The sequence below is a fragment of the Diadema setosum genome, chromosome 8 (assembly GCF_964275005.1).
Source record: "Diadema setosum chromosome 8, eeDiaSeto1, whole genome shotgun sequence".
In the NCBI taxonomy this organism is placed as follows: Eukaryota; Metazoa; Echinodermata; class Echinoidea; order Diadematoida; family Diadematidae; genus Diadema; species Diadema setosum.
Genome location: NC_092692.1, coordinates 19,417,109 through 19,439,432, shown reverse-complemented (window position 1 = coordinate 19,439,432; position 22,324 = coordinate 19,417,109). Strand labels below are relative to the sequence as shown.

General features: G+C 40.9%; 1 protein-coding gene across 1 annotated transcript in view; it reads left to right on the top strand.

The window, feature by feature from the left end:
- LOC140231487 (uncharacterized) overlaps window positions 1-22,088 on the top strand; it is a 31,559-nt gene extending 9,471 nt beyond the window's left edge. Inside the window, exons 2-5 of the mRNA XM_072311618.1 lie at window positions 15,235-18,025; window positions 18,792-18,885; window positions 20,127-20,176; window positions 20,667-22,088. Of these exons, the coding sequence (XP_072167719.1) occupies window positions 15,263-18,025; window positions 18,792-18,885; window positions 20,127-20,176; window positions 20,667-20,699 (2,940 nt within the window). The 5' untranslated portion in view covers window positions 15,235-15,262 and the 3' untranslated portion in view covers window positions 20,700-22,088. The remainder of the gene's footprint in view (window positions 1-15,234; window positions 18,026-18,791; window positions 18,886-20,126; window positions 20,177-20,666) is intronic.
- Window positions 22,089-22,324: the final 236 nt, after the last annotated feature.

Genomic DNA, 22,324 nt, shown 5'->3' with positions numbered 1-22,324 from the left:
CGCAGTTTGCTGTTTCATACTTGTGATGATGTTATACTATGTGTATGACCTTGTAATTTCAGAGTGACAGAAAGATGGTTTTGAATAGAGGAGAGTTTTGTGAATATTTTCATAGCCCAACTGGTGGCCCTGTGTAAATGTTGCAGTTGACGATAAATCTACTCCGTACATGGTTAGACATTGTGTGTCAGATGATATCAGTCATAAATCAAATTGTGGATCTCTGTGCAGTGGACAGCACCTCATAAATCAAATTGTGGATCTCTGTGCAGTGGACAGCACCCCGAAAATGAAATTTACAGTCTAGACGAGCTTTTTGAGGACTGATATCGGAGAGCCTCGAGTCTGTGTTTGATGTTGAGCACAACATTTGAAGTTTCCTCTGTGAATGGGATGATGTTCTCAGTTTCCAGGTTATGGAATTATGCTATTGACTCATATCTCGCCACAGGAGAGGTCCCTGTCTGGCCGTAGAAATTTGGGCCATGTGCAGGCGACAGTGTGGGAAAAGAGGGAGACTGAGGAATAATCCAATTTGATATTGTGTTCTGGCAGAAACATGTGTCGATGCATATCTCAAGTGTGATGGTTGTCAGCCAGCAGTAGGCTAATGAGCCATCTGTTTAACTTTCCTACTGAAGTTACTATGTGATACACATAATTCCCTTTCCCCCTTCTCTGGCCCTCTCTGAAGCCATTTCCACTGTAAAAGGGTACCTACATTTCAGGGACATCACTTTATTTTCTGTTTCCAATGTGCATTTCCCTCACTACAGTACCATCTTTTAGAACACTTTAATGAGAGTTAACTTTGCCCTAAAATTGCTTCAAAGAAGCAGTCTAAAAAATATTTGAATTTTTGTCAAAATGAAAAGTATTGAGATAATGTATGCAATGATGAACAGACATCTCTGTACTAACATATGAAGGTCAAATAATGGATGCTCATTGAAACTTTGTTTTTTCAAGTGAATGGCCTAATATTGATTAGAAAAAATGATAACAGCTCTAAATACTACTAAACATTTTGATTTATAGCACTTGTAGACTTGGTGTGTAATGAACAGAACATGGATAGACAATAATGCAACACTCAGTTTTTACTTTAAAAAAAATTGGAGGAATAATACTTGTTTCACCAGAGATAAACGAAATACAGACTGATTTTGTTTGATAAAAATTGCAATGTGCCTCGTAGGACCCCCCCCCCCACCCTCCCAGAAAATTTCTCGATCAAAGCCAAACGATTTGAGTTTACACACGTGCCAAATCCAGAATGCAATGAGTCTTCTATGTATCAATAGCACTTCTTTCTAAAGGGGAAAAAAAGTTAATTTCCACAAGTGTGTATGTACAACTGTATGGATAAATATTTACAGGTGCTAGACCTTTAAAGATTTTTTTTTTTTTTTTTATCCTGGCGCTGTGAAGCGCAGAACCTGACCTGCAGGTATGTTTACCTTCCATGTCACATTATGCTCGCCATGACTCATGGCTCAAGAGTGCACAGCCAGAGAAGGGGATCAGAGATTGTCTCGCTGCCGCAACGCTGTTTAAATTTGCCAGATGCGCGATGCGATCCTCTATGTTTTCTGCAATTTTGCCAGCCTCAGTGTCAGACTTTTGCCTGATTTTCTTCTGTGCTAAAATCGCATGGGCTCACTTAAATCATAGGCTCAGGTGGGCTAAAATTGATTGATTTTTGTTGTTGGTGAATAGCAACTAATATTTTCTGTTTGTCAGTAGCCTACACTAAAAATGAGAAAAAGATTAAGTCTGCGGCAGTCCAAATGAGGGGAGCCTAGCCAGTAGCAAACATACCCAAAATTTGTCGGCAATGGCACATCTCAGCAATACATGCAGTCTTCACTTAAGAGTCGCATATTTACGATACGTACACCATATGGCGTGCATGAACTCTACTCGATACTTAAAGGGACATTCCAGATGATTTTCATAATTTCACATCATGTAATACATAAACTGACAACTCCATGTATAGATTTGTGGAATTTATGGTGGTTCTTGAGTAGAGAAACAATACTTTGTAAAACCTTAAACAAATTACACTGAACAAGGATGATGACATAGGAGGTTCACATATTTCAGAAATGTAGCAATGTAATTCCATTACAATACCGCTTGCTTGCGAGTTCACCTGTGTATAATCTATGCATGCCTTCTTCTTTTGTTCTGCTTCCTTGAGCCCCATCTCATGCATTCTTATGGTGACTCTGCCATGTCATCATCCTTGTTCATTGCAATTTGTTATAAATTTTGAAACTATTCTTATTCTTCATCCCAATTATTATAAATTCTGAAACTCTGTCCTCAGTATAACTAATTTATATTTGTTCAAATGTAAAAATCTGAAAATCATCCGGAGGTCTCCTTTAAAGGGGAAGGCTAGTAACTGATCAGTGGGAATCAGTGGAAATGCTGCATGGGAGATGATTGTTCCAATCCTTATGGGATTCATTCAAGAGTTCATTGTATATCTATTGTTGTGTGAAAATGATTTGCTTCAGAATGGTCTCATATTCAAGTAATGTGCAGTTTAATGCTTCCAGGTTAGCGTCCCTGGTCAGTGACGGAGCATTAATCTGCACATTACTTGAATATGAGACCGTTCTGAAGCAAATCATTTTCACACAACAATAGATATACAATTAACTCTTGAATGAATCCCATAAGGATTGGAACAATCATCTCCCAGCATTTCCACTGATTCCCACTGATCAGTTACTAGCCTTCCCCTTTAACATCACAATGGAGTCTGAGCCTCAGATATTAGAAAATTCCTCTCAAATGTCAGCATCCCTGGTTTGGAAATCAACTATACATTGAAAATACCGTAAGAATAAGAATAATTTAACAAAAACAATGACAAAGGTCATTCAGTACAGCTCATACCGGTTTATGCCCTTTCATGCACTATCAACTTAATAGCCTTTTAAGTCCATAACTAACACAGGAAAGAAAAGAAAATATATAAAATGAAATGCCAGTACAACTGAACATTTAATGCGTTCCTGTGAGCTGAGCAGATGATGAAGTTTTATGGTCAGACACAGTGGATGTGCTGTATGTGGTTTACTGATAAACAGCACGACTATCCTCCATTTCCTCATTACTCTTTCCTATCAAAATGTCAGGCAAGATGGGCTGTCCCTGTTTTTTCCCCAACCACCGTCATCTTTAGAGAAAAGCAAACCATCATGTTAAAACAAAGTGACAGGTGATAAGCCTGTCTCCTATACACAGAAAGTGAGTCTGTTTTTATGGTAGGCAATCTCTCTTTTTTTTTTAACACTCACAAACTACAATATGAACTGGTAATGCAAAGAAGGAATGTTGTCTTTCAGCCGACAAAATCAAATTTCAAATCCAGTGCCCTCATAAATCGTTCTGCAGGCCAATTTGCTTTCATTATGTGCTTGCTTTTCTCTGTTGTGTTCCACAACTAAATACAATGCAAGTTCAGATCCATAGTTGACTGTGGTACAGAGAACATGGGTTGTAACTGATTGCCCATCCTACCGTAGCTGATGCTCAAACTTACACTTTGTATGCCTTTGAAAAAAAAAAAGAAGAAAATTCAGGTGTGAGTTTCTTCAATTTGTAGCCCTCTACAAATGAGATTTGTTCAGATCGCAACTGCTGATCTGTATTTCATCTGCTGTATATTTGCTGATTTCATAGCATGAAAATTACTGTCCACATATTACTGGTACATGTACATGAGTGTAGCTGCAGTAAGCGAGCACTGATTTCAAATATCTTTACTCGACTTTAAAATGATTTTCCCATCTATTTATATATCTACCCATCTATCTATCTATCTATGTATCTATCTGTCTGTCTATCTATCTATCTATCTATCTATCTGTCTGTCTGTCTGTCTATCTATTTCTATCTATCTATCTACACGTATCTATCTATCTATCTATCTATCTATCTATCTATCTATCTATCTATCTATCTATCTATCTATCTATCTATCTATCTATCTATCTATCTATCTATCTATCTATCTGTTGTCATCTCTGTTTTGCAAACTCTTCCAGTATGAGTAAGGGCTCCATGAGGATATAATATTAAGAGCCTACCCATTACGATATGTTTGAGATAACAAAGTGCTAGGCTTTAGATACCACTGCATTGATCCCAGTATATTTTCTACATTGTACACTGTTGAAATACAATTTTCTCCACATTGGTGCATGAGAGGAAAAAACATTCTCTGCATTCCTTCCCTTCTGTTTCCTTAACATTCACATTAAAATTGCCCCATGATGAGAAACAATTTAAAGGCATAATTTACCATTTGCAGATGAAGCGAAAACCCAGCATTAGTGCTTTAAAATAGTTCTAAAATGTGAGTTAGGGATAGAAACAACCAATGTCAAAAATTTGAACCAGTATAATTGATGTTAAGTATTGTTAAACATACAAAAATTTGAACAATATTTATAATAAAAAATTTTCCAGACTAAACCGTCTACAGTTACAGTTTATTGAGAAAAACACTGATATATAGTATATATTTTAGGCTTTATTGCAAAAATGTTATATGGTACGATGTTTTGTGACACAACAGACCTACACATATGTATCAAATGTGATATTGTGAACATTTTTTAAATCACTACTCCCAAAGGTAAACAGGACCTTTAAATTCCAATCTTAATCACACATCATCACAGTTTGATAAGAAAACCTCCAGGAAGTACACTGACATTTTATCAGTGTACTTTTGTGCCCATTCAGGCAAGTACATACTGTACTTTATGTTGAAACATTTATCCAGTCTTCTTGCCTCATCAGACATGTAGGCTGGTCTGCTCCTCCTTGACCCTGAAGTACAGTCACCACCATTTAAAGGACAAGTCCACATTCGTATGGATTGAGTGAATGCAGCAATATTAGTAGAACACATCAGTGAAAGTTTGGGGGAAATCGGACAATCCGTTCAAAAGTTATGTTTTCTTTTATCTCCACAGTCACGGCTGGATGAGAAGACTACTACAATGTTTGATGTCACATGCGTAGAACGATATGAATAAAAAAATAAAGAGAATTTCACAAAATGTTACTTTTTGAAAAAAGTGCACATTTCCTCGACTTGTCACTGACTTATGTTAAGGGTAATATTATTCCCCCTACCTTCTGATAGAGGGAGGTCGAGTGTTTTTTTATTGTGCAAGAAAAGGGAAAATATGTTGAATTTTCTTTATGTTTACCTTATATAGTTGTACACATGTGACATTACAAGCTGTAGTAGTCTTCTCATCCAGCAGTGACTGAGCAGAAACTTCAAAGATTCATAACTTTTGAACAGATTGTCCACTTTTCCTCATTAACTCTCACTGATGTGTTCTACTAATATTGCTGTATTCACTCAATCCACATATCCATAGTCTATGAAAGTGAACTTGTCCTTTAATCAAGACTCAGATAAATGGGAACATTAAACAGGGCAAGATCATAGAAACATTCCCAAGGCCCATTAATTTCATGGCCTAAACAAGCTGAGATATAGACTGCACAGGACATGCTTTTTATCAGATACAAACTTTTTGTTTTGCAAAAGCTACTTTGCACACTACCCACTGTTAAAGAAAAAACAGAAGCAAGACAAGTATTAAGAAACAAGCTGTGGCAACGGAAGAACAGAACATTTAGCGATCGAACAGAGTCTGCTCCTTTAAGACTAGATGTGCCATAGTCATAGATGTGCCAAGTGTTGCTGAGCACTGTGTGTAGTTGCTGTGAGGACTCAGTGTCGGGGCTCAACTTAGCATATCCATCCCCCCTTGCTTCTCATTCATATTCCGTTTCGACTCTGGTCTCAAGCCTTTGCACGTGAGATTGCGAAGACAAGGAATAAACTGGTCAGTGGCCTGAAATCTCCAGCATAATTGTGAATAATTGATGTATAAGTCAAACAAGTGGTCAAGAAGAAAAAAAAAATACCTCAAATTATTGTTGGTGAGTTATTTGAGGTTTGGGGTTTACAATACTGTTAAATGTATGCAGGTGATTACCCTCTGAGGAGTACTTTGTATGTGCACAAAGTCCTTATGTGTGCCTGTGTCTGCATGAATTCAATCCATTAGTCTTCCAAAAGGGTTTTATATAGAAGTGCACCGTATATAAGTAGGTATAGCAACACAAGGAAATGGGGATCATTATTTTTCTTTCTTTTTTTGTTGGGGGAGGGGAGGGAGTAGGGGTGGTTGATACGAGCAATGCTGCACATAGAAAGAATTTGTATTTATATTGCTGGCACTAGCGGCAGTAAATTAAGACTCGAAGGCTTCATTATAGGCTCCATTGCAGGAATCCTGTATTATGATGTTTGCCCCCTGCATCCCCTTCGCCTTTCAAGAGCTCAGCAGGGGAGAAGGGTAGTGGGCAGGCAGGCAGACAACTTGCTTTGCCTCCCTCTCTCACTGGTCGTCAGGGAGCTTGATGAGTCATGCCTGTAGTGGAGCGGGGAGGGTGGTGTACATGTGTATACAACAGTAGTCTAAAACTGCAGCAGTATTGTGGCTTCCAGTGGTGTGCCCAATGATTGCTGCACTGTGGATTTCATAGCAGTATAAGCTCTGCATTCGAGGAGGGCTCTAGCCTTTTGTCAAGTCCCTCTCACTGTATGATGGCTATGACAGGCAAGCGAAGCGAGCCCAGCTGAGCACGACAGCGTGAGGGCCTTTTGAGATCTGCTTCACACATTTTGAATATTCATGACACATGAACCCTACTGAATAGTCATATTAACGAGTTCCGGTAGACCAATGCAATGGTTCGCTCCCCACATCCTTCGTCTTGGCGTTGTCCGGCCTGTTTGCATTCATCACTGACCACCAGTGGAGGTCTGTGGCATGTACACATTCGCCATATATGCAAATTGGGCTCGAGCAGACAGACACACAGATTTGGGAGCAAAAGTTGGTACAATTGTAATCCAAAGGACTAAAAAAGGATGTAAAAGCAGATCTCAAAAGGCCCTTGTGCGCAACCCTACTCGGTTGGACTCCAGTCACCATACAGCGAGAGGGCCTTGACAAAAAGCTAGAAGGGCTCTTGAGTAGGAGACTGTCTCCCCCCCCCCCCCCATTCTCTTGTGCAGAGAGTATGAGATACTGAGCATTGGTTGGCAATCAGTCTTTGAGCAAATAGAATAGATGGTGATGTTTAGCTTGTCATGGAGGTTTAGAAAGCACAGAGAGTAGTGTATTGTAATCTTGATAAAGGTGAAATGATTCCTATATAGATAAATTTTACTCATAAATGAATGTGCTATTTATCTCATGCATTTCGGAGGTTAACAGCATGGTGTACAAAAGGTCGACGTCAGGAGAAGATGTAGCAAGAAATTATGTCATTTTTATTTATCTTAATGCCATTCAAGTATTTGCTGTTTTAGTAATTGCACAAAACATAAACACATCAGTTATGTTTAATAGATGACTAGGAGATGACTCATTTGATATGCTCAGTGAATGCTATGTTTATAGACAACTTCCCAAGATTCAGATGATCTAGATCAACACTGAACATATTTTGCAATATATTGTATTTTCATTGCTTTGCTGCTTGTGACTATTAAAAGTACATTCGAAGTACGTAATTTCTTCCTGAAGTAGAAATGTAGATCCTGTATTTTTTTTTTCACAATTTATTACTGGATTGACAATGTTTGCAGCTGTGATGTACTGCAGAACATGGTTTTTGGTGTGCCGCATATTTGCATCGCACATATCTCAAGCTTCATTACTAGTATAGTATTTTATTGCTACATTATTTCTCCATGCAGACCACAATCTCAAGACCAGATAGGCCTACATTGTAGGCCTGCATTGTACCATGGTAGCTCCATTTATGTAAGACTGGGATTGTGGTCAAGTGTGCACAGAAATACAGACAGGACTGCTGGCTGGCAGTGCGATCAATTTTTGTCCCGCAGGTTGAGTCCACACATTCCTCAACACTCGCTCATCTCTCGCCGAGATCTCATTAGAGGCACGCTGCCCATGCTGTGCCATGTGCAAGATTCCTATTAGACTAATGCATTGTAATGGTATGTTGATTCTATATCTCCCTCCCTCCCTCTCCTTCTTTTCCACTGCCACCTTCCCTTCCCCTTCTCCCCTCCCATTTTCCCTCACCTCCCCCTCCCTCCCCTTCCCCTTCCATTTACCCTCCCCTCCCCCTCCCTCCCCTTCCATTTACCCTCCCCTCCCCCTCCCTCCCCTTCCATTTTCCCTCACCTCCCCCTCCCTCCCCTTCCATTTACCCTCCCCTCCCCCTCCCTCCCCTTCCATTTTCCCTCACCTCCCCTCCCTCCCCTTCCCCTTCCATTTTCCCTCTCATTCCCCCTCCCCCTCCCCTTCCATTTTCTCGCCCCTCCCCTTCCCCTTCCCTTCCATTTTCCCTCACCTTCCCCTCCCTCCCCTTCCATTTACCCTCTCCTCCCCCTCCCTCCCCTTCCATTTTCCCTCACCTCCCCCTCCCTCCCCTTCCCCTTCCATTTTCCCTCTCATTCCCCCTCCCCCTCCCCTTCCATTTTCTCGCCCCTCCCCTTCCCCTTCCCTTCCATTTTCCCTCACCTTCCCCTCCCTCCCCTTCCATTTACCCTCCCCTCCCCCTCCCTCCCATTCCATTTTCCCTCACCTCCCCCTCCCTCCCCTTCCCCTTCCATTTTCCCTCTCATTCCCCCTCCCCTTCCATTTTCTCGCCCCTCCCCTTCCCCTCCCCTTCCCCTCCCCTTCCATTTTCCCTCACCTTCCCCTCCCTCCCCTTCCATTTACCCTCCTCTCCCTCCCCTTCCATTTTCCCTCACCTCCCCCTCCCTCCTCTTCCCCTTCCATTTTCCCTCTCATTCCCCATCCCCTTCCCCCTTCCATTTATCCTCCCCTTCCCTTCTCCCTCCCCCTTCCATTTTCCCTCTCCTCATCCCCCCTCCCTGTCTTTTTTTCCTCTGGAGCCATTAGCCTGCCCCATTCCTACTTCCATATCTCTCATTTTTGGTCGCTTTGCATTCCAATTTCAGATTGTTTGAATTACGCGAGATGTTAGAAATGAACTGGCCTGTGTGCCAGTGAGCTTGGTATGGGCTCTGCAGCTCTATATATCACGAGTCGCCTGAGACCCAGACAAATTTGACAAAGACAATACATCATTTCTTATTCATCCTATGACTTTCTCGACCCTGGCTCTGGCATGATACAGCCATATGTGCCCTAATTGTCATTTACTGGTAGTGTTGCTGCTTTCATCGAGGAGTGTCTCACTTGTATGGGTGAGACAAATAAATTATCTTCATCATTCAACCAGCACCGCTAAATATGATCTATTTCAAACTTCTTATACCCATCCTCTACATGTGTCAACATTTCTGCACAATATGTATTGACTGAATGAATAATTGTGCTGAACCATTGCTACTTCATCACTGTGAGAAAGTCTAGAATAACAGGCATCGCATTCGTAATTTGCTGTCGGTAGCAGAGTGTGCCTTCATGTTGCACCGTATCTGTGAGACTGACATTCCTGGCGCTGGCTGCTGAGCGAGATGGTGTTGAAATACAACATTGGAATGCTGGTGGTATTGGTGGTGTTTAGAGTGTATGAAACTGACAGGTGATCATTTCATGAATGTTCCCTGACATTTTCCAAGTTGTACATATACAGTTAAACTCGCCTAAGTCGACATCGCATATGTCGAATAATCGCGCAAGTCGATGATTTTAAAAAGTCCCGATTTTTCCCCATTGACTTACGTGTATTAATTCACTCACAAGTCGAATTTTGTAAGTCGAATACTCACTTAAGTCGATGAAATTCCAAGAACACTTTCACGGAAAAACCATTAAATTCACTGTGCCTAAGTCGAATAAGATTTTATTGTGCAATAAATCACTGTCAGAATCACGAGACGCCAGTTTTTGTTTACATAAGAACTAGCCCGACCAGACAGGTGACAAAAAAATGATCTAAAGTATCAAAATTCAAAGCGATAGCATGCAATTGTTGAACTCTCTTCGTGTTTGGAGGTCCGCTGGTCCAGCCCTGTCGCGCTGAAGCTGCTGAGTTTTCAAAGCGGAAAGTAGGGGGAAAGTTACCGGCACGGGTAAATCAGAATTACACCTCTACACGCATTTCAAGCCACGGTATGGTAAACTGGAATCAGCCACTGATCACTGCTCAAATATCGTTCATATTCACTTCCCCAAGGTTTAACAAGGGTGTAAAGTAATCGGACCTGTGCCAATACTAATGCACTGTCCATGCAAAGTTAGCCGCGGCCCTGCTGGGCAACCCGTGCTGCGGCACACCACCTCTCCAGCTCTCGGCCCTGGTAGTAGACAACATACATGTACATTGTATGGTGTAACTGTTGTTAAGTCGATTTTTTCGACTTACGCACAAGTCGATGTGTTTTGCTCAGTCCCGAGAAGATCGACTTATGCGAGTTTAACTGTATGTACATTCCCTGAATAGTTTAGATGAGCAATCTTGACTCTTTCAACTTTTTACAAATTTTTTACCATTACATACATTACAGCCCTGTTTTCACATACTCAAAATGAATGGTTTTCAAATATTGCTCTTTTTTTGAAATGTAAAAATTTATCCAGATTTGCTTGAAAGTCCTCAAAATATGCCTTGGGTGGATTGTGTGACAAGCGTGGGGAAAAAATTGAATCCCATGATTCACCATACCACACCAGGTCCTGGCAGAAGGATGCCCAGGGTTATACCTCAGTCATTCTTTAGGCATGATATTTTGGAATTAAAAGTGCTATGCATGCAGCAGAATGATCTTCTTTGGACACGTGTGAACAGTGGTACTGACTACTGTATTAAAATGCAAGTGTAAGATACAACATTGATTTTCACTGCAACTGGTTGTCAACCATTTGCAATCAAAACATCTCGATGGAAGAATTTCATGAATGTGAATATAAATGTTTGTGCTAAACATGATCCATAAACCAATGACCTGTATGTGAATGGGCCTTACAGTTGCTGTATTTGCATATACAGTAATGTAAGCACTGTAACCTTTCATGACTGTGATGATGTCATTGCGGCATGCAATGATGGATTATGTGATGAATGTCCATCATGTCATGGAGTCAGGTCTATGGTGACACAGCTGCTCTTTCAATTAAACCCTCTTCATCAAGTACATGTGCAGGCTACTTCAAAACATCTGGGTCATTCAGGAGAGAGATAACATCCATGGGGGTTCCCCAAATATAAATTTTATATATATTTCTCACAACAAAACCAAAAGTCCTGCCCAAATCATGAATCTTAGCAACAGGTTTTCTGATGCCAAACAATGCGTATAGACAGAAATTGATTGATTGACAAAGTGCAGCTGTATTTATGAAGAGGGAGCAATGTATGCTTTGTTACATTAACCTGTTGAGGACGAGTCCCAAGTATACTCGGGCAGGTGTCTATGGGAAGTGCGTGTTGAAGCAAAATCAAACCATCCTCAATGGGTAAAGAGCAGAGGAAGGCTCTGATATGGAAGTAATTGTCAAATTTGATAGTTATAGAGTTAGAGGACTGTGTAGTCAATTGGTTTGTTGGTCAGTCCTCTGGAAACCTTGGGTGAGCAGATTATTTGCCAAGTTCATCTTATTTTACATGTCAATTGAGTGAATGCAGCAATTTCACCAGAACACATTCAGTGAAGGAAAATTGGACAATTTGTTAAAAAATTACGAATTTTTAAAGTTTCTGTGCAATCACTGCTGGATGAGAAGACTACTACAGTGTATGATGTCACCAGCTTAGAACAATACAAGAAAACTATACAATATTATATTGTGCAAAAGTCACTGAAAACCTGTTATTTTTAATAGCAAGGGTGAATTACTGTGACTGCATTCCTGAAAATATCTGTATGTGAAAATAACAGCTCTTTACAGTATTGGATTACAATGCCTTTGCAACCTGTTTGAGCAGATATGAGTAATTCTCGTATCAAATGAGCTGTGTGGTAGTTGATGAAAATATTGTACACAAAGTAATTTTATATTCATCTGACTGATGGCTGTTGTATCATACTATCAAAAGTGATCTTGAACAACAAGTTGTGGAAATGTGCATCACATCATGTTTTTTTATGAGCTCTTCATATGTTTTAGCAATTAAATCGTTGTTCCAACTAACAAAAGGTCAAGCAGTCATACTGTACAGTATGTTGTGCAGGGAATTGTAAGCAAGGAAGATCACCAACTATTATTCTGTTTGTCCATATGGTTTGTGATGTATACACATAGACCTGGGATTGAGACTGAAAGCTGGCCTGCTGATATTCTGCTTCAAGCAGGCAGCAAAGGGATTTTGCTCAGGAAAGTTAATTTCACCGGCAAACTCATATTTCATCTGTTTGATCTGCAGTGGTCATCAAATATTCATCAAGAATCTAATCATGCACCTGGACATTATGGGGTACTTGTTATTGCACAAGTATGCCTGCTAGATACTTTGTGCAGACTGTACTCATGCGCACACACACACACACATTGTAGCATATATGTACGTACATGCTTATGTACTGTTAATAGCTGAAATAGTATGATTTCTTTTTGGGGGGAAGGGGGGGGGGGGGCGTGCACGCACTTCTGACCAAATGCAACAACAGCAACAGCAAAATGTAATTGAGACAGTATTTTCGCTTTCATACCCAGGCATATCAAGTAGACTCTGACACAAAAAGACAAGATAATCACGCTAACTATTCAGATTTTCATCTAAGTATTAAGGGATCTGTCTATGTTTCTGCAAGTGAGACAAATAGAATATGCCCATTGCAATATATCTTAAATAAATAAACGTAAATAAGCTTTTTGCTTCATGTGAATGGATTCCATTCTTGTGTGTTTGGTTGTTTCTTAATTTTGATCTCCAATCGAGCTGCTGATGGCTTGCTGACCATTTCATGCCCCATGAGCCAGAGGATGATGTCTTCCTTTTTGTCTGTCTTTATATCAATTAATTGATTAAATCTGTAAAAGTCTTTTTTTTTTGCGTTGTTGCAATTTTCTGGCTTTTCGTGCAGCCAGAAACTAGCGTGAAAATAAAAGCATGGGAATATTTTTGCCTGCCATATGTTCTAGTAGTTTATGTCTTCATTCCGCAGAATTAAAAACACGCGAAACTCGTCTTACCCGGCTGAGCGTGAAAAATAAGTTGCGCAAAAATATCCACTTTTACAGTTTGTTTATTCATTCATTTCGGAAGTCAGTGTCCACTCACTTATCCTTCTGTAGTGTATGGGGGCAGGAACTAACTCTTTGTTTTTCACAGTAGAATGGATGTTATTGAATGTATATATGTAGGACAAAGGAGTACAGCTATAACTGAATTCTGTTTTGATTACACACAATGTTATTACATCGATCAGCTGGCAACAAAAATGTTATGTCTAGGAGTATTGTCTTAGTCCTACCCATGCCATATGCACACATTTTCAAGGCCTGTTTATTCAGTAATTTGTAATATTTGGTATCTCAATGTCAATTCAAACATGTACGTGTTGTACACATATCCAGGCAACATGACTAGATCAGTGATTGCTTCCTTGGGTATCAGAGGACAAGATAAAGTGACAGGCCAGTTGATATGAAACAGAGTAGAGTCATATTAGCTACCATCATCCAGACTAAACACCTCTATCCCACTAATAGTCTTATACCCAGTCTGTTTGATAAATATGTAGATATCTCTACATTGTTTGATGGATGTGATTAACAAATATTGCATTTATTCAGCCATCGTGATATCAGGTTGAGCACAGAAAGCTGTGTACTGGTAAGACCACCATGCCTGCTCAGTGGGAGATAGGCAGGTTGATGAACATTGAAAAATGAATCGTAATCAATTCAAAATTTACAATCGGGATCTGCCAGCTAGTGACTCTCATAAGCCCAGGGCTGTTTCAGTTCAATTCAATTCAAATCCTATTAAATTTCTGATATCACAAGGCTATGAGACAAGTGCTCTTCAGACCTTCCCCTTGCCATCACTGTCAATGTAAATGGAGGTAGCTGTCTGTAGATGAGACTGAGATAGGGAAAATTGAGGGAATTTTAATGTCTTAATTACACAAAATAGGTATGTTTAATACATTTTGTGTGTCTTGATATCTTGACAGAAAAGAATTTGCCACCAAAGTACTGGTAGTAGCTTGTGATTTTACATTCGAAGTTATGAAACTACATAGTTGATTGGCCACAATTACACCTTATGACTATTCAAACTCTACTATAATTTCATGTAAAGTGTCATGATTATCATTTTCCAATGTACATGTTCAAGGCCCTTCAGTGTAAACTAAGTCCTTCATGACTACTAGTAAATGATGGTCACGAACTTAATGTTCATGAAATATTTGAGTGTTTTATCAGAGAAATTGTATAGCATTAGAATATACACTGTACCACTATTGACAAATCACTGGTTATTTTTGGTAACTATCATACCGTGTGCAATGTGCACAGTACATGTTTACGAGAATGTCGCTTTAAACAACGGCTGATAATGTTGGTCTGAAGGGCAGACTACCACATCATAACTGTCAATAACTTTACAGATTTTATCCAGGGGATAGCTTGTCCAGTGTACAGGTTAGCTCATTAAGTGAACATGACCTTGAGACGTATGTTGCTGGTACTACTGCTTATAATTACCAAGTTGAACTTGTCAAAATCATCGGAACTAGAGCCTGAACCTTATATGGGGTCTGCCATATTCAGGCGCTGTACATATTTGCACTCTGTCTTGCACACATATGTGCACAGTAATATGTGGATGCACTTTTTTTTCTGTAATTAGTAATAGAGAGAGTCATGCTTTCATTATGCCTCTCAAGCACTTGATATGTGTTGTTGAGGTACATAACTATAGCTTGTCAGATGCGCACAGTTCTTTATTTAGTAACATCACTTAGCCCCGTGGTTATATCCTCTTGCAACTTATTAGTGCATGCATTATTGAGAGCTGTTCATCTTTCATTTTGACAATGGGCAATTAATAATTCATAGAGTTTCAGTTGTTTGCATTTAAAAGGTAACATGCAGGGTAGTATTTTTCCCCCTGATTATGGAATGCCAGAACTTGATTATCGAATACATGTCATCAGTGCAAGTCAGTCAAAGCAATTAATCTCTTTACTCGCTGTCCTCTTTTTACTTGACTCCACAGATCCAAGGGCAATCCTGATGTGATCTACATGTGTGCAGCCATGGATCCCCAGAACCAATACTTCTACGGCCGCAGCCAAGGGCCGTCTATGCAACAGGACCCGTCATTCCCTGTCAACGACTTGGACCATTCCAAGATGGGCCCCATGATGCGAGCCCTGACAGAGGATTTTGATGTGCTGGGCCAGAACTCGAGCGGCTATCCTCAGCAGGGCATGTCCAGTATGCCAGGCAGTGGTGACCACCAGCAGCAGCAGCAACAGCATCAACAGCAGCAGCAACAACAACAGCGTCTTGCCAATAACTTTGGTCCTGCCTCACAGACTCTTTCAGGGTATGCCAGCCAGTATTCTTCGGGGCCAAGCTCTCAAAGTTACTTTGGACATGGACATCCAAGTTCACCGCTCAACAGCGGTTTCTCCCCACCTGGTGCCAATTACTCTGGGGGCATGGGCAGCCCTTACCAGCGTCAGATGTCCAATTCTAGCTCAATGGGAAGTTCCAATGGGCACGGACATAGCTACCCAAGATCAGCAAGTGCCGGGCCAACGATACCCTCCCCGATTATGATGCATGGGCCAGGGATGTATCCGCACAGCCAAAGCTCACCAGCAAATCGATCCACCACCCCATTTGGCTTTCCTACCTCACCGACCTCACCGCACAATCACATGAACCATGCTTCTCCGCCACTGGCTTCCCCAAGCAGTATGCGGCCAGGGGGAAATCTCCACAGCCCCAAAAGTCTCCCAGCCAGTTCCCCTGTGCCCTTTGCCTCCCAGATGTCTCCCACATCTTCCCGCGCCCAGAGCGTACCGACACTTCCAGGCAATTCCATTGACCATGTGCCGGCGATGCCCCATTCACGGTCCAAGTCTCCTGGCTCTGCTGGTGTTCACCGTCCATACCCACAACCACCAGGACAGCAGCCGCAACAGCTGTATCCACTGCCATCTCCTAAAGTTAGACCAGTTGACCAGACAGACGGCAGAGGGCAGTATGTAGAGCTTGTACACTCCAAACCATCAGGGGACCAGTGGAACCAGAAATCCAGGCAAGGCACTGAACGATCCAGAAATAACAGCGGGCACACGAAAGTGTCTGACCCAGGACATTTGCCTCGTTTGGAAGAAATGGTTGCTGTGCTTGGCGAATCAAATGCCAAAGAGTCGTTAGATCAAATAGTGTCAGATAACAGCTCAATGCTTCATGATAGTCAAACCAATGGATCTTTGGAGGTCAATAGAACAGTTGCCACTAGTCTTAACCCCTCACATGCTTCTAATGAGAAAAGGACTCAAGTTATTTGTGAAAAAGTTAACAGTACAGACAAAGTGGAGGGAAGACTAGCTAATGGAGTTGGAGAAAAAGATGAAATGCCAGAGAGAAAAGATAGTACTGTCAATGGGCCAGCAGAAAACTCCAGTGAAAAGGACAGTTCAGTGAAAAGAGTGACAAAAGCAAATTGTGGAAAGGTCAGTACCAACCCAAATGGGAGGACGGACACATCACAGGAGAACGATGTTGGCTCCACAAATGGCACAAACAGTGAGAGTAGTGTGCCCTTTAAGCCACCAAAGGCAAGGCAGACAAAAACCAAAAACACTGATCAAACCAAAGACACACAAAATGTCCAGGAAGGACACAAAAACACAGGAGAACCACACAAAAAACTAGGAGAACCTTGTGCTCCACCTGAAACCAAGTGCCAAAAGGAAAGTACAGACCCAAAGCATTCCTCAGAAAGTCAGCCAGCCAAGCCAGAGACCCCGCCCTCGACACACAGTGAGCTCAGTGAGAAAACAGTGTCACCACCTACTCCAGCGAATGAAACTCCAACCACTACCCCAACCTCAAAGCGAAAGCAACCAGAAGAGGGTGAGAGCAGCACTGGAGATGACTCTCTTCCTCTGAAAAAGAGGCGGGGCAGACCACCGGGCACAAAGAACAAGCCTAAGAAAGATGGCGAGGAGGCCAAGCCTAAGCGAAAGTACACTAAGAAAAAGAAAAGTGCCGCAGAAAACAATGCAGAGGAGGAAGCGACTAAGTCTAAGCAAAGCAAACCGATGGTGAAAGGCAAGGCTGAAGTAACCCCTGCTGTCGCTCGCGGGCCCATTGTGAGGGTGCAGGGAACTAGCATTGACTCTATCATTTCCAGTCAGGTGGTGAATTCACCAGGCACTGAGGAAGAGCAAGCAAAAGGAAGCAAAAAGAAGGTAAAGCAGGTAAAGCGTCAAAGTGTGCTAGCGGAAGGCCCTGCTGGCCAGGCGGCTGTTCTGGCTTCAGAGCCACGCAGTCCCACCGGACTGTGGGTGTGTTCGCTCTGTGGCAACCCTGCCAACTTCGGTGTTCTTGGGGACTTGTATGGACCCTACCATCCTCCGGGGAGCACTGCCTCCTGCTCACAAAAAGAAAGTGGTATGCGACACGAGAGAGGCAGAGGAAGCGATCCTCGAAAGTCACACCTTGGTTCTAGGGGAGTCGGTGCTGGTGCATCAACTTCAGACAAGAGTCATTCACTAAAAGGGCGGAGCCAGCGGGGAAAGTCCCTCCTGGCAAAGCAAGCCAATCCTGCAAAGATTCGCAAGTGGCGGCAAATCAACACTTACATGGAGGAGATGTCCCTATCCAGGGGCAAGAGGCGGCTGTCGCAGTGGAGTCAGAGTGACAGCGAGGATGAGGTGCCAGAGTTGTGGGTGCACGAAGAGTGCGCAGTCTGGGCACAGGGAGTCTTCTTCCTACATGGGACGCTCTACGGCATCCATGAGGCTGTTAAGGCAGCAGCAACTAAGGTAAAGGAGACTTAGCTGGTGTTTATCGTTAGCTGGAGACATCATACAGAGGCTCAGACGTGTGTGTTAGCTGATGTATCGTGGCAGCAGCCTATGTCACTGTACTTGTAGAAGTCAAAGACAGTGGTTAACCTACTTTTATCACATACACCTAACAAAATAAGATACTTTTCTTTTGCATTGAAGTTTCTTTGTTACTTCAATGTGTACCCCATCTTAATAAGATACTGAATTAGCCTATATCTAGGTTGAAAATGACCACACATTTCCGAACATTATGTGGACTATGTAATATTCCAGGTTTTTGGCAATAAGATTTGTGATGTTGTTGATAAATTGTTTGACTGTATAGAGGTACTAGGTGTATGCACAAAGTATTCTTTGATTTCCTTTTTTTTTTCTCTTTGAACTAAAAAAAAAAAAAATGTTGAGAAGGCTGATCTGTATTCAGTGATGAATAAAACATAGCTCTCCTGTAATCACACAGGCAAATTTGCAGCAGTATAATTCTGTAGAAACAGTAGTCTAGTTTAGTTACAGGTGCTGTAATGATGAATATTGAATATAACATAGTGTGCCCGGCAGAAGCGCCTTAGCGTAATATTCAAGTTACCGTGCTAGGGCCCTTCTGCCGGGCACGTGATGATTAAGTAAATCATCTTCGAGAGATTTCTCTTTGATATTGTGTTGTCTTTTCTCACACAAAATTTTTCTTACTACTTTCAAGGTATTCCATATCAATCTCATTTCCAATTCCCCCTTGTAGAAATGCAATCTGTGTCGGGACCCTGGGGCATCCATCGGCTGCCTGAGCAAAGGATGCAAGCAAGTCTACCATTACCTGTGTGCTATGGAATCAGGTCAGTGTGTGTGTGATGCAGTCTTGTCGAATATTTGCTCTGATTCGTTTAGTTTTCAATCTTGCTGGCCCCTTTCCCTGTCACAATATGGAGCCTCATCCAAGCAGTTATTGGTTGGTACAAGCAACCCCCGTTATAACAAAGTCCTCGGGATCAGCAGCTTTCTTTCATCATATCAAAATTTCATCATAGCTGAACAGATAAGATTTATACAGATTTCCAGTATACATAAGAATTTTGGGACCTGATTCTTACTGGTATTTGAAATTTCATTATAATTTTGTGTGTTGTAAATCAGAGGGCACTGTAGATAAAGTTTGTTAGAATATGATTTTGAGATTACTGAATGCCAATTTCACAGAATTAAAGAATGATGGAAAACCATTCAGTTTTCTCTTATAATCTAATACAATTAAATAAAAATAATAATAAAATGCATTTGAAAAATAATAGCTTAATGAATGACTTGTGGTCAAGTGTTAGCATGAAGCCTTGACCCTTTGACCAAATGTCCATGTCCAATGCTTGAGCCAACACATTACCACAATATCCATTTATGAAAATTCTGTTGGTGTTAGTCGAAGTGCAGTGCCCATTTAGTTTTCTAGGATAAAATTTTGGTAAGATTAGTGTAATTGTGACATTAGCATCTTGATTTGACATCAACATTTGATGGATTATCCAGACAAAGTGCAGAGTTGCAATCATTTCCTTCTGTTTTTTTTATTCATTTGTGTGGACAAGAATTTTTTTGTTTAAAACCACAGTGGAATTTACTGTGAGATTGTGATGTTATACTGCTTGAGGGCCTGAATATGGTAGATCGTGTTTCAGTTATTGGTTACTTTAGAAGCGCTAATTCAAATGTTACAATTACTAAAGACTACCATGCATTTTTATTGGCCATACAGTTTGCACTTTATAGTTTTGATAATGCCTATCCATTTTCTTGTCCATTATTTTGAGGAATCTTGTCTTCATTGTGCTTCTAAAGATGATGAAATCAGCATCACATAAGTTTAGTCAAATCAAAAACCCACTTCTGTCAGTTGTCAACAAAGGTACTGCACTGTTTTTTCTTCTCTGTGTTGCGGAGAAGATGAGTAAAAGGCCCCATATTCAGCTCTTTATTTGTAGCACTTTGTAAGCACTGTTATGTCAGTGGCATCATAAATTTGTAGTATACAAGTACTCACTACGTATGTCTTGTTTTCCCTTCATTCCTTCTCTCTACCACATAGAATGCCAAATGCATCTGGATAACTTCTCCATGACCTGTCCTAAACACAAGGTAAGCATACTCCAGAAGGTGTGTGCGACATCAGTTTATTAGTTGCCACTTTTGCCAGATCTCCATGTTTCTGTATTACTAATTAAAATTAAAAGAGATTGCAGGAAAACATACATGCATGCTCAGTGTAGGGTAAAGTGCATTCCAGTATCTTTTGTTAATTAGTGTTTTACCAGTGATTGATAGATGTACCATTGACAGAATCTTGGTTTGTTTGGGTTTTTTTAATCATTATTATTATTATTTTTTTTTTTTTGGGGGGGGGGGGGAGAGGGAAAGGTGTATCCAAGTAATCTGAAAACCGCACTCACAGAAAGATTATTATGAAATAGATGGCACATATTTAGATATTCCTTTGGTCACAGAAGTGATGATCAGTGTATTTGAATCAGTACAAGTCAACATGCATTTTCATTGCATAGGTCCTGTAATGAAATAATGTAATGCCCTTATCCGTGTGGTTCTCCATCTATTTCTTCTCTGTGTGCAGGACAAGAAAGTCAAGATGAGAGGCGAAACCTAATCTCTCCGGGCTCCCGGGAGGCAGGAGAAAACATTTCTTGGACACTACAGCCTATTATCGAAGCATCTTGTATTTGATCCTCTCGTTTGTATTTCTTTGCATATTGTTTTTTTTTTCATGTGACTGAGGAAGGGATATGATAGTGATCACTGCTTTCTTGACGATGCAAGTAATTGTGGAAAGCTGTATTGATTGTGTTACCATCGTTTTGTTTATTGTTTGTTTTTACATGGTACAGTGTTTGAATTTGAGTGCGTTAAAGGGCATTTTGTATGTCAAATTGAAAAAAGGTAGAAAAATGTTTCATCTTGCAAAATCATTGCTTCGTTGTTATCTGAATTGATTTTCGTTTTTTGTCCCCTTTCCATGCACTGTACTCTTGGGTGGGTTTGACTACAGACTTTGTACAGTCTGAGGAGTTTGTGCCCATTCATGTGGAGTGCCATCCTACATTATATTTATTCAGTCATGATCAGCATGCCCCACCCCCATGCCACTGTTCTTTGGGACTGGGTTTTGATATCCCAAATGTGTGCATGTGTACGCCCTGAAGAAGATTTCAATATCTTATATATTTACAGCCCAGTACCAGTTTACTGGCAATTAACTGCAACAAATCTTGGTTTTGAATACAGAAGCTACAGTGGGTTCCAAAGCAGTCTCTGATGACCTGGTTAAGTCCCCAGCCAGCTTTTCACACTTACCCTTCCCCTTGTGGAAATTCCAGTGAAGAAATCCACATTTCTGATTGTTACAAGCCACCCACATAACCAAGCAAGTGTCAAGCAAATGTGATAGCAGTGTAGAAGAGAGTGTAAAGCTTTGCTATGTAGGCAGGCAGGTGGTTGCTATGAGCCTACAGGTGTTTAATCAATCTCAACACCTGTGTACACCGTGTTCCAAAGAACATGCTTGGTGTGTATGGCATGGTCCCTTCTCACAAGATGCTTTTAACACTAAACTTTTAACACATCCCCCAATCTGCCGAGAGATGAATGACAGATATAAGAAGTAATTCAGTACTGAGAGAATCATTTCTGTTTTGTATTGTGTATGATGTTGTTGAAAGTGATTCAAGTGCATATGTTTCATGTCTACGGAGTTGTAGAATGTGGACCATCAGAGAGAAAGATGACCATGATAAGGTCATAAGAGGATGAAGTGCTACTGTGCATTTCGTTTCTTGGAGATGTAATATTCTGTGTGTTCATGTAAAGACATATGAGAAATTGAAAATGACCATGTTACAGAAGAGAACCAAATTTGATTTTTGTTTGTTTGTTTTTTTTTTTGTTTTTGTTTCAGACAGATTATACATTAATGCAATGGATGGATAACACAACTTTGTTGTTGTTGTTGTGCCTGTATGCATTCCATTACAAGGGCGGCTTGGTAATGATGCAGATGAAAACAAATGCTCTGAGGTCATTACTTTGCTACCTGTGTCAGCAAACACCTGCCAGCTAATTGATTGCAGCATCTTGTCTATTTCTTGCTTTCAAGATACTTTACCAAAATACTGGGGGGGGGGGGAGGATGAGGAGGATCCACAGTTTTGACACATGAGTTGCATATATATCATGTCTCTAATCATCAACATAGTGAATGCATTAAGCGATATCACA